Source organism: Tachyglossus aculeatus, chromosome 21 (genome assembly GCF_015852505.1).
Source record: "Tachyglossus aculeatus isolate mTacAcu1 chromosome 21, mTacAcu1.pri, whole genome shotgun sequence".
In the NCBI taxonomy this organism is placed as follows: Eukaryota; Metazoa; Chordata; class Mammalia; order Monotremata; family Tachyglossidae; genus Tachyglossus; species Tachyglossus aculeatus.
This window is the reverse complement of record NC_052086.1, coordinates 67,776,136-67,788,997: the sequence shown is the minus strand read 5'-3', so window position 1 is coordinate 67,788,997 and position 12,862 is coordinate 67,776,136. Positions and strand designations below refer to the sequence as shown.

At 45.9% G+C, this 12,862-nt stretch overlaps 1 protein-coding gene across 2 annotated transcripts in view; it reads left to right on the top strand.

The window, feature by feature from the left end:
* Window positions 1-12,862, top strand: part of LOC119942430 (acyl-coenzyme A synthetase ACSM4, mitochondrial-like) — a 30,054-nt gene that overhangs the window by 5,251 nt on the left and 11,941 nt on the right. Inside the window, exons 1-5 of one of the 2 annotated variants that reach the window (XM_038763240.1) lie at window positions 3,052-3,199; window positions 6,165-6,378; window positions 8,986-9,196; window positions 10,385-10,592; window positions 11,408-11,551. In XM_038763240.1, coding sequence (XP_038619168.1) covers window positions 6,178-6,378; window positions 8,986-9,196; window positions 10,385-10,592; window positions 11,408-11,551 — 764 coding nt within the window. In that variant the 5' untranslated portion in view covers window positions 3,052-3,199; window positions 6,165-6,177. Of the gene's footprint in view, window positions 1-3,051; window positions 3,200-6,164; window positions 6,379-8,985; window positions 9,197-10,384; window positions 10,593-11,407; window positions 11,552-12,862 lie in introns of those variants that run through there. The other variant, XM_038763241.1, reaches the window with a different exon arrangement.

Sequence of the window (12,862 nt, the reverse complement as noted above, 5' to 3'; positions counted from 1 at the left end):
CAAAAATCAAAATAAAGCCAACCAGAAAGGTCAGTCATTAAGAAATCATGATCTACCGGAGCCTCCGCCTGCAACAATCGGAGCCCTGGAGCAGAGAAGGCTGAGGAGGCCTGGTCTTCTCCACTCAATTTGGGACCTGCCCTCCCTGGGCTCTAGGGATCCCCTGGAGCCAACCTGGCTCCAAGGCCAAGGCCAATGCCAGGTCCCAGCCACACCACTGTCAGGTGGGAAGTGGCCACTTCCTGTGAAATTCCAACTCATCAGTCAGGGGCAACATTAGACAAGCCAGGAAGGTTTAAGGAGTGGAACTACTTACTGACTAGCCAGGACAGTAATTCTGCCTGTAAACCTGCCTGGGCTGGACTCCTTCCTTTCAAGTAATCCACCTGGGATTTTTTCCCCAATTTGTTGGCTCCCCAAAATGGGCTGCCTTGGAGAGGAGACCTAAGTCAATCAATCAGTGGTATTTACTGAGTACTCCTATAGGGGACTGTATTAATCACTTGGGGAAATATAACAGACTTCACAGACATTACTTTGACCTAAAGGAGCTTACAACTTATCAAGAAAGATGAATACTAAAACAAATGCAGGTATGGGAGAGCCCAGGAGTTTAGAGATTGTCTCAGTAGTCCTACAGGTGAGGCAGGTGGGGATGAGGACCCCAGTGCTGAGGTGGTGTGGAAGTGATGGAGTGGCAGCAGGTGGGGGAAATAGGATGGGAAGGTGAGAGGTTAATTAGGGAAGACCTCTTGGTGAAGCTGTGATCTCAGAAGGGCTGTGAAGAAGCAAAGAGCAGTGATATGCTGGATGTGAAGTGGGAGATGGCTCCTGGCAGAAGGGAAAGTGTGAGTGAGAGGTTGGTGGTGAGAGAGATGAGACTATGGCACAGTGAGTAGGTTGGCTAAATCTCGGAATCTGGGCAACCCCTACCTTCACCTATTGATAATTGATTCATCATTGACTGGACTATTACTGATTAAACCTTAAATGGTTGAAAGTTGATTGATCTTTAGGCATTTAATAATAATAATAATTGTGGTATTTGTTAAGTGCTTACTATGTGCAAAGCACTGTTCTAAGCGCTGGGGAGGATACAAGGTGATCAGGTTGTCCCATGCGGGGCTCACAATCTTAATGCCTATTTTACAGATGAGGTAACTGAGGCCCAGAGAAGTTAAGTGACTTGCCTAAAGTCACACAGCTGACAAGCGGCGGAGCCGGGATTTGAACCCAGGACCTCTTCCTCCCAAGCCCGTGCTCTTTCCACTGAGTCACACTGCATTTCATTTTTGATCATTGTTTGTCCTACATCACCCATGTCTTGGTCCTTCCAGAACTTTGCCTGCCTTTGTCTCACTCTCCACTTTGACTCCTTTAGTCCATTCATTCATTCAATCGTATTTGTTGAGCGCTTACTGTGTGCAGAACACTGTACTAAACGCTTGGGAAGTACAAGTTAGCAGTACAACTTATCCCGAAGTTCCTGAAGGTTCTTCCTTTTCTCACCTCTATCATATCTCACTGCTGACTCAGGTGTCTCTTGTTGGCTTTCAGGAAAAAGAATCTATGCACCAGAAGGCACTGGTCTTCCTTATTCAGCATGAATATGCATTATCACTTTTCTTATTCCATTACAGAGGATTTCTGACTTCCTCCTTGAGTAATGTTTGCAGATTTTGGGGTTTCTTTCTCTCTCGCTAAATGCCTGGTTGCCAAAATGAAATAATTCACCTAGTTTCATAGATAAAAGGGAAAAATTGGTCCCAAGTCCAAGGAAACAGAAGGCCAGGCAGCCAGAAATAGGGCATTTCACCCTCTTCCCCTCCCTTCCCCAGTAGATTGAAAGCTCCTTTTGGAGATAAAATTTTTCCTTTTAAAATTCCAGTGTCCTGTAAGGGGCTCTACTCCAAGTGGGAAATCTTGGCTGAATGACAGGTCTGGACATTTTGGGGGAAGAAGAGGCCATCCATTACACTACTGTCTCTCCTCTCTGTGTTGGGATCCAGGGAAGGGTTGCCCACTCACATGGCTGCTCCATTTCCTGCCTTCAAACTCCCCTCAGTGCATAGTGAGGAAGTAGAAGCAGCAATGGCCAGAGAAGCAGTGTGGCTTAGTGGAAAGAGCACGGGTTTGGGAGTCAGATGTCATGGGTTCTAATTCCAGCTCCTCCACTTGTCAGCTGTGTGACTTTGAGCAAGTCACTTAGTTTCTCTGTGCCTCAGTTACCTCATCTGTAAAATGGGGATTAAGACTATGAGCCCCATGTGGGACAACCTGATAACCTTGTATCTATCCCAGCGCTTAGGACAGTGCTTGGCACATAGTAAGTGCTTAACAAATACCATCATTATTATTATTAGAAGCCAAAAATGCTGTGTCACTATTCAGTCTCCTACTGTAGGGCAGGAGAATAGCATCCCATAAAGTTGTCAGAACCAACTCATTCTCTAAACAGAGAAGGGGAGACACTTAAAGTGACTTACCCATCACCCAAACTATTCTCTTTTAATGTTATCCTTGCCAAGCTTCACCCAAGGTGTTTCCCAGCCAAGGCTCTGGCTGATTTTTAAAGGCATTGTTCCCCTTCTCTCTGAAGGGGTGCGAGTCCAAGAGGCCTCTAATGGTGTGGGAGGTCATTTTGTATCTGGCATAGGTCCAGGGGTTTGCCACTTAAGTCCTTAGAGCAGATTTGCCAGGCAAGATCCACTTGTGCCACAATTGCAGAGCACACCAACTCTGAATCCCACACAGGGTGTTGTGGGACAATTATTTTGACGCTTTAGTGTCAGGTTACTCATGTCCAATGATTTTCGATACCACTTGCTCCCCCTAAAGAAAACACAGCTGAATACTAAATGGATTATCCATTCTTCTCTGGTACTGAACCAAAAGGGGGACGTCCTTGTGGTATTTATTCTTCTCTGGTACTGAACCAAAAGGGGGACGTCCTTGTGGTATTTTTTTTCTTCTTTTCTCATCTCACGGCCTTATAAGATATTACCCCTTTAACAACTGGTTGTCCAGAGAAACAAAATCTCCACTCCCAGGAGGCTAAAGTCCTTCCTCCTGAGCACTAGTGGTTCAATGCTGCAATGGTTTAGACAGACAAACAGAGAAGGAGTTTAGGGAAGGAGCGGATTTCTGGCACTCCCAGACCTGGGCCACAAAGGAGCTCTGCTGAACTGAAAACAACACGGTAAGGACTTTTGTTGAACATCTTATGGTAGGGATAAACCTGTCCGATGATCCACTGAAGAACCCTGATCATGAGGGATTAGGAGACTTGGTAAATGGTTTTGACATTGATTAAGTGCCTAAGCAGTCTCTGCCTCCTGGTGTTACTTAGTCATTGAGTGCCATTCCCACATCCAGACAAAATCTCGATCACTTTGATTCCTTGGCATGGAGATCAGCTGTTCTCCCCAACTGGGAAGGGTTTGGAAAGTCTCTGGTAGGTTACTGTAACAGTCACTTCCAACCTCTTAAAAATTGTGGAACTTTTTCCAAATTTGTTTTCACTTTACAGAAACCCTGTGGTTCTAACCAGTGTGAAGATACTAGCCAGTCAGAAATGTTCATTCTGAAAGAAGAGGCCTTTTCAGAGATATTGTTCCTGAAAATATTGGTTTTATGATTCTCTGAATGATTTTTGCTCTGAAAAAAAGTAGCACGAAAGAAACCAGGGGCCTGAAAAACTGAGCTATCCTTCACCACTCAAAAAATCGCTCATGGCTCCATTTAGTCAGTGGCTTCTTTCTAGAAGAAAGAAGATGAACTCTACATCTAGGACTGTGACTGCATTAATCTCTCCCAAGGAGCAGATGATGTTCTCATTTTTATGACTGAGAAAGTGGAATCATCTCCCTCCCTTCCTCACTCACTCTCCATTTTCCTTTCCTCCTCTCCCGCTTCCCTAGCCTGGCTTCATCCCACCCCTCTCTAAATATTATTAAGATCAAAAAATTCCTAGGGAGGGCTCGGAAACCCTTTCAGGTCAACACATGATTATTGCTGTCTTATTAATTGGGCCATTATTTTTACTGATTATTATGTCTCGATATAGGCATTGGTTCCCTGGAAACTGCGTTGTAAGTCAGAGCAAATTATCCCAAAGGAAGGAAGTTATAAAGGGGGATTCATTCCTAGACCAAAGTTGGATACCCTATTTTTGACAGGAATCAGTTAGAATTGTGTATAAAATGAATGCAGGATGAACACTAGAGCCACGTTAATATACTTACATGGTGTTAGAAAAGTTCAATCAATAAATCACATTTATTGAGCACTTACTGTGTGCAGAGCACTGTACTAAGTGCTTGGGAGAGTACAGTATAAAAGAGTTGGTGTCACATTCCCCACCCACAAGTAGGAGAGCAGACTTCCTACTTCCTACTTCATTTACTTCATTGGAAGTAAAATGGACATGTTGTCCCTCCTTGATTACTTCTCCTGGCAATTGGATAATCTCCCTCTTCCCCCCCCCCACACCCTCCCAGTTTCTCCCAAACTGCTCCCCCCTGCCCCCTTTTAATTTCAACTTCTTCCCTTCCCTACTGCAGATTTGAAAATCATTTTCCTGTGATTTGCGTGTACATGCATCACCCTTCTCCATGCCCCTGGAGCTAGTCCTGTAAAGGAGGCTATGATGAAACCCCCCAAAAGATGGCCTGTAAAGTTGAGACAAGCTGTAGAATTTAAGACAATGTAAGCATTTCAAGATTGCCTGCACATTAATGAAGAGGCCAATAATGGTGTTTATGCATTTTAAGAAAAAGGATGGATCTAGTTTCTTCTCATATCTCCTGGCTCCTGAAGGCAGTTCTAAGTGAGGCAGAGTCTTGGGCAGGCTAAGACTGAGAGGCTCTTTGTTTCTCTGTTGGCTCGATTTAATCCACTGGCCTAAAAATGCTTGCACACACGAGATTCCTGTGTGGGTTTTCCATTTGCAGGGGAGAGAGCTTGACCTTCCAAGCTGCAGGTGGCTTTCAGGGCCATTTTTTCAAAAGTATTTGTTAAACGCTTACTGTATGCAAGCACTGGGGTAGATACAAGATAACCAGGTTGGACATAGTCCATGACCCACATGGGGATCACAGTCTTAATCCCCAATTCACTGATGAGGTAGCTGAGGCCCAGAGAAGTAAAGTGACTTGCCCAAGGTCACACAGCAGACAAATGACAGAGCCGACGTTAGAACCCAGGTCCTCTGACTTCCAGGCCTGTTCTCTTTCCACTAGGCCACGCTGCTTCTCATTTGGCCCCCTAAAGCCCCCTGGGTGAGCCTCATTTGAAGTGGGCCTCTTAAGGTCTTCAGTCTCAGGTTGCCAGGGGATAGGAGAAGATCTCCAAGACATGATGTCCCTTAGGAGGGGGCCATGTTGGGTAATGAGCCTTATTTCTGGAGTTAAATGGGGGTTTCTTCAAGGTTTTTGTGGTAAAGAGAGGGGACCTCTAGTCCTTTAGGGGAAAAAATGAATCTACAGTGAGGAGGTTTCATCTGTGAGTTTCCAAGGATAGAAGGGATGAAAATGCCCTCGGAAAACCCCATTTCTCCCCCACTTACCACTCCCTTTTGACTACCCCCTTTCAAATTGCATTTTCTACTGAGATACGCTTATTTACAAGAGGGAAGAACTGGTACCCTGCCATCCCTGGAATTCTAATCCATCACTTTCCTGCTTTGTGAGCTTGGGAAAGTTACTTAACTGGGCCTCAGTTTCCTCCTCTGTAAAATAGGGATTAAATATCTATTTCTCCCTCTTCCTTAAACTGTGAACCCTAGATGGCCCAGGGACTGGGTCTGATCTGATCATTTTGAGCTCAGTGCAGTGTCTGGCAAATGTTATTTTCATTATTATTATTATTATTTTACATTCCCATCCTGATAATTCCACCCATTTGTCCTTACTCTTAAAGGTACCTTCCCAAAATGTCTTCCAGCTCTGGTGGAGTAACAGGAGTTTGGCAGGGATCAGTTTTCTAAAACCCCCTCCCTATGTTTCACTCCTTCCATGTCTAAAAGTGAATCGATTTTCACACGGAGTTTCGCAATTGTAGACCGTGGATAAACCCCAAATTTTTTTGAGAGCATTTTTGGGAGGGAAAGAAAGGGCTGATATTTTCCTCATTTCTTCTGTCGCGGTATATGTTTGTTTTCTAAGACGCTGCTGCAACATGAAGATTTTCATCCAGGTCCAAACCCTGAAGTTTCTCTGGAACCTTAAGCCACAAGGCCGATGGTTTCACAGGGACACCAGGACTTGGGCCCCGCTGACCTTCGCTGACTGTGAGGCCATAAACCGTTGTGAGCAAGAGTTGCCGGAACACTTTAACTTTGCCAGTGATGTGTTGGACAGATGGGCTCATTTGGAAAAGGTAGAGACATTGTTGACCTTCAGCGATCAATGAAACTCCTCACCCTGGGCTTCAAGGCTCTTCATCACCTCGCCCCCTCCTACCTCACCTCCCTTCTCTCCTTCTACAGCCCAGTCCGCACCCTCCGCTCCTCCACCGTTGATCTCCTCACCGTACCTCGCTCTCGCCTGTCCCGCCATCGACCCCCGGCCCACGTCATCCCCCGGGCCTGGAATGCCCTCCCTCTGCCCATCCGCCAAGCTAGCTCTCTTCCTCCCTTCAAGGCCCTGCTGAGAGCTCACCTCCTCCAGGAGGCCTTCCCAGACTGAGCCCCTTCCTTCCTCTCCCCCTCGTCCCCCTCTCCATGCCCCCATCTTACCTCCTTCCCTTCCCCACAGCACCTGTATATATGTATATAAGTTTGCACATATTTTTTACTCTATTTGTTTATTTATTTTATTTGTACATATCTATTCTATTTATTTTATTTTGTTAGTATGTTTGGTTTTGTTCTCTGTCTCCCCCTTTTAGACTGTGAGCCCACTGTTGGGTAGGGACTGTCTCTATATGTTGCCAATTTGTACTTCCCAAGCGCTTAGTACAGTGCTCTGCACATAGTAAGCGCTCAATAAATACGATTGATGATGATGATGATTAAACAATAGCATTTACTGAACACTTGATGTGTGTAGACCCTGTTCGCAATGCTTGAGGACAGTACGGTAGAGTTAGAATAGCCTTCAAAGAGCTTAATGTGAGACACAGATTAATTACAGATTGGAGGACAGAGAGAATGGAAAGATAGCCATGTGATTGAGAACATGTTTAAATAGTTGGATGTCTGCTAATGTTGGTCTTTTCAGATTGATATGGGTGATTTATTCTTCCATCCTCATTCCCCCACGGCCAAGTAGTCAGTGACACATGTTCTGGATAGAATGCTGTTGGGGAATTAGGAAACCTTCATCCAAAAATGTGTCCATCTTTTTTTATGGCATCTGTTAAGCACTTTCATTCATTCAATTGTATTTATTGAGCGCTTACTGTGTGCAGAGCACTATACTAAGCCCTTGGAAAGTACAATTCGGCAGCAGATAGAGACAATCCCTACCCAGCAACAGGCTCACAGTCTAGAACGGGGGAGACAGACAACAAAACAAAACAAGTAGATAGGCATCAATAGCATCAATGTAAATAAGTAGAATAATTGATAATACACATCATTAATAAAATAAATAGAATAATAAATATGTACATATATACACAAGTGCTGTGGGGTGGGGAGAGAAGTAGAGCAGAGGGAGGGAGTAGGGGCGATGGGGAAGGGAGGAGGAGCAGAGAAAAAGGGGGGCTCAGTCTGGAAAGGCCTCCTGGAGGAGGTGAGCTTTCAGTAGGGCTCTGAAGTGGGGGAAGTGTGCTAGTTTGGTGGATGTGAGGAGGGAGGGCATTCCAGGCCAGAGGTAGGACATGGGCCAGGGGTCGACAATGGGACAGGCAAGAACGAGGCACATTGGGGAGGTTAGCAGCACTTGTTATGTGCCAGCCACTGTACTAAGTACTGGGGTAGATACAAAGTTGAACACAGTTCATGTCCCGCAAGAGGCTCTCATTCTTAATCCCCATTTTACAGATGACGTAACTGAGGCACAGAGAATAATAATTAAAATAATTATGATATTTGTAAAGTGCTTACTATGTGCCAGGCACTATACTAAGCGCTGGGATGGATACAAGCAAATCTGGTTGGACACAGTCCCTGTCCCATGTGGGGCTCACAGTCTCAATCCCCATTTTACAGATGAAGTAACTGAGGCCCAGAGAAGTGAAGTGATTTACCCACAGTCACACAGCAGACAAGTGGCAGAGCTGGGATTAGAATTCATGACCTTCTGGCTCCCAAACCTAAGCTCTATCCACTATGCCACGCTGTGATTTGCCCAAGGTCACGCAGCAGACAAGTGGCGGAGCTGGGATTACAACCCATCTTTATACAATATAACTCACTGTCAGTTTTTTACATGCATGTGGTGTCAGACATGGCATGTGTACTTCCATGTAAGTTTTATGAGTACCAGGTTCTTTAGGAACCCAACCTCAGTATTGCAGAAGAAATGACTCAACTCCAATTAGCCCCTGCTCTCTCTTTTTCCTCTGCAGCAAGTGATTTGCCTCTCCACAGTCCTTCACTGTGATCCGAAATTGATTTATTGTGGTGTTTAAGCCTTTGCTATGTGCCAGACACTAAACTAAGCGCTGAGGTGGATACAAGCAAATTGGGCTGGACACAGTCCCTGTCCCTCATGGGGCTTAATTCCTCATTTTACGGATGAGGTACAGTGAAGTGACTTGCCAAAGAGCTGCTTTCTGAAATCCGTACTTGTGAAAATTCAATACCTGGAGATTGGGAAGGGGTGAGTAATTCACTTCATCGTCCCTTAAGATCTCCAGAGGTCTTCCGGCCCATGCCCTGATCACCAGGCTGGGCTGCTGCTAAGACATTTCAGACGGATAGGTGCCTTCTTAGTGGATGCTTAGGTATTGCCCAGGAAAGGAGGGTGAATATTGTCCCTTGATGTCCACTTCCAGTGACTCTGAGCTCCCTCCTGTCTCTCCTTTGCCTTGGCCCAGAGTGGAGAGAGACCAGCCAACCCAGCCCTGTGGTGGGTCAATGGGAAAGGAGAAGAGGTGAAGTGGACCTTTAAGGAGATGGGCATCTTATCCCAGAAAGTGGCCAATGTCCTCTCCAAACCATGTGGCCTGCAAAGGGGAGACAGAGTGGCAGTGATTCTCCCACGGATCCCTGAGTGGTGGCTTGTCAACGTGGCTTGTATGAGAACAGGTCAGTAGCATTCCTTAACATTGCTCAATCACTGGGCAAGCCCAAAACCCAGAAGATCAATGTTTACCCTGATTTATTGTTAAAAAATGTCAGTACTCTCTGCTTGCAGATAAGTTGAAAAGCAAAGACCAAGGCATAATATTAAAGGTAAATAAACAAGGTCTTAAAGAACCCAAACTATTTCAGGCTTCACTGAACTGTGGGGTCAGAGAACACTGTTGATCTCATTCTTCGTATGTGTGTTATTAAACTGAGAATTTATCGGTGTTTGTGGGCTTTACCAAAGTTAATCAGTGTAGCCTGGCTTGTTGGAAAGATTCTTAATTAGTTGTTGCACAACTATTTGCTGAGCAGCTGGAGTTCCATTTATGTTCACTACCTATATATGACGTTGGAGTTACCCAACAAGAAAGATGGGTGAGCCCTAGACCTGAGCTTCAGGTCCCAGACCTTAAATAGAGGAATTGGCTGGGCCTGCTGACTTCTGGACCCCCTCCTCATATTTCCAATAGGCCAGGCAGCTGTCAAGTGGACAGCAATTGTCAGACAGAAAGGCTCTGAGAGAGGAGGAGGTGTTGGAGATGAGTAGAGCCCAAGTTGCCTCACTGACATTAGGACAGTCACTGGCGTACAATAGTAGCCTGGTGTATTCTGCACATTTGTGTGTATTTTACTAATTCCCCAGATTTAGTAGGACCCTTCCCTCGGGATGGTGGAAAGTATCCCTTCTCTTGGGGAAGAGTTGGGTTCATTTGAAGTGTAGTCGACTGTCCTTTCCAGTTATTCACAATCAAGTAAGTACATCCATCAACCAGATACTTACCAAAAATCAAAAACTAATAATGTTTGATCACCTCTACCTGTTAACCCCATGGGACATGGTGCTATCAGGTCTTCCAATGAAGAGTCAGGAATTAAATGATATCCTTTCTGTTCAGAAGACTTGCTGCTGATTATAACCCACTCTTGACTTTCTAACAGCTTATTTTCTGGCCCTGGATAATCTCAGTCCTCTCCTCCTGTCCTCAACACTCTTGAAAGTTTTCAACTTTCTTGAATTCCTTTCATTACCCTACTGCTCTGATAAGGAACCAAGTGTTTTAAAACTTAACCCACCAGAGAGCTGAACTCACTGGACCCTCAGTGAGTTCCTGAATACATTTATCCTTGAATTCTCGGCTCCTCCAGGACTCGTCTTTATGCCAGGGACCACTCAGCTGACAGCGAAGGACATTCAGTACCGCCTGCAGGTTTCCAAGGCCAAGTGCATTGTCACCAGCGAGGCTGTGGCCCTGGCAGTCGACTCGATTGCGACAGACTGTCCAGCTCTGGAGACAAAACTCTTGGTGTCGAGGACCCAACGGGAGGGGTGGCTGAACTATGGAGAGCTGTTTAAGTGAGTACTGGATCTCTTCTGGCCCAAATCTGAAATGTCCAGAGTTTTGTGAGGTGTAGTAGAATGTCTTTGGATTTCCATTTTCTCCTTCCTCCTTTCCCATCTCCTTCCCTCCTCCTTTCCCATCTCCTTCCCTCCTCCTTTCCTTTCTCCTTCCTTCCTCCTTTCCCTTCTCCTTCCCTTCTCCTTTCCTCCTTTCCCATCTCCTTCCTTTCTCCTTTCCCATCTCCTTCCCTCCTCCTTTCCCATCTCCTTCCCTCCTCCTTTCCCATCTCCTTCCCTCCTCCTTTCCCATCTCCTTTCCTCCTCCTTTCCCATCTCCTTCCCTCCTCCTTTCCTCCTCCCCTCCTCCTTTCCTCCTCCTTTCCCATCTCCTTTCCCATCTTCTTTCCTCCTCCTTTCCCATCTCTTTTAGACTGTGAGCCCACTGTTGGGTAGGGACTGTCTCTATATGTTGCCAACTTGTACTTCCCAAGCGCTTAGTACAGTGCTCTGCACACAGTAAGCGCTCAATAAATACGATTGATGATGATTTTCTAGATCTCTCCCCCAGCGCCATTTCCAAAAATCATGGCTCATGAAGCATTGGCTGCGCTGTCTCTGGGTCACAGGACAAATGTCCTGTGGGGAAGGTGAATAGAGCCAGGGGTGTTTCCTGTTCTTTCCTGCAAAATAAGTGGAGTTTCTCTCAGACAACCCTCTGTGGGGAGGCCGGGGGTAACCCGCGGAGCAAGGGGGATGGGCCTGGCAAAATGCCTGCGGGGGGCAAGCGCTTTCCTCAGTGTTCACCCCTGATGAGGCTCTGCATCCTGCAGATCGGCCTCCACGGAGCACAGCTGCGTGAAGACAGGGAGTCGGGACCCGATGGCCATCTATTTCACCAGTGGAACCACCGGCACCCCCAAAATGGCCCAGCATTCCCAGAGCAGCTTGGGGATTGGCTTCACCCTTTGTGGAAGGTAGGGCAGATGGCTCCACTCACTCTCTGGGGCACAAATAAATAGGGGCCTGATTTTGCCCTCTGCCTGACCCTTGGAGATACTGTCAGAAACCCGCACTCTGAAGGTTAAGTGACTTGCCTAAGGTCACCCAGCAGTTGAATAGCAGAGCTGTGTTGAGAATTTAGGACTCCTGTCTCATAGGCTGATATCCTTCCCACTAGGCTAGACTGCCTCCTTACCATCAGCATTTCAGTAGGAAGGACTTATCTATAGAATGGTCCAACTCCAGAGGTGAAGTCGAGTAGGGTTGTCATTGTCCAAAGCTGCAGAAATCAGCATATTTTTTTTGATGGCATTTGTTAAGCGCTTACTATGTGCAAAGCACTGTTCTAAGCGTTGGGGAGGATACGAGGTGATCAGATTGTCCCATGTGGGGCTCACAGTCTTAATCCCCATTTTATAGATGAGGTAACTGAGGCCCAAAGAAGTGAAGTGACTTGCCCAAAGTCACACAGCTGACAAGTGGCGGAGCTGAGATTTGAACCCATGACCTCTGACTCCCAAGCCCAGGCTCTTTCCACTGAGCCACGCTGCTTCTCTAAGCATTGTTCTAAGCATTGTTCTACTGTCCTAAACACTGGAGTAGATATAAGTTAATCTGGTTGGATACAGTTCCTGTCCCACATGGGAATTACAGTCTAAGTAGAGGAGGACTGTATTATTCAATACGGTCTAGGAGGGCTAAGGCACAGAGAAGTTGAGTGAGTTGCACAAGGTCACACAGCAAGCAATTGGCAGAGCTGGGATTAGAACCCAGGTCCTGACTCCCTAACCCATGCCCTTTCCTTTAGGCCATGTTGCTTCTCCTTGGGTTTTTTTTTAATGGTATTTATTAATAATGATAATAATAATGGCATTTGTGAAGCGCTTACGATGTGCAAAGCACTGTTCTAAGCGCTGGGGGATACAAGGTGATCAGGTTGTCCTGCGGGGAGCTCGCAGTCATCACCCCCATTTTACAGATGAGGTAACTGAGGCTCCGAGAAGTTAAGTGACTTGCCCAAGGTCACGCAGCAGACATGTATATGCATGTACCTGTATATATGTTTGTACGTATTTATTACTCTATTTTATTTGTACATGTTTATTCTATTTTATTTTGTTAATATGTTTTGTTTTGTTCTCTGTCTCCCCCTTCTAGCCTGTGAGCCCACTGTTGGGTAGGGACCGTCTCTATATGTTGCCAACTTGTACTTCCCAAGAGCTTGTACAGTGCTCTGCACACAGTAAGCGCTCAATAAATACGATTGAGTGAATGAATGTGGCAGA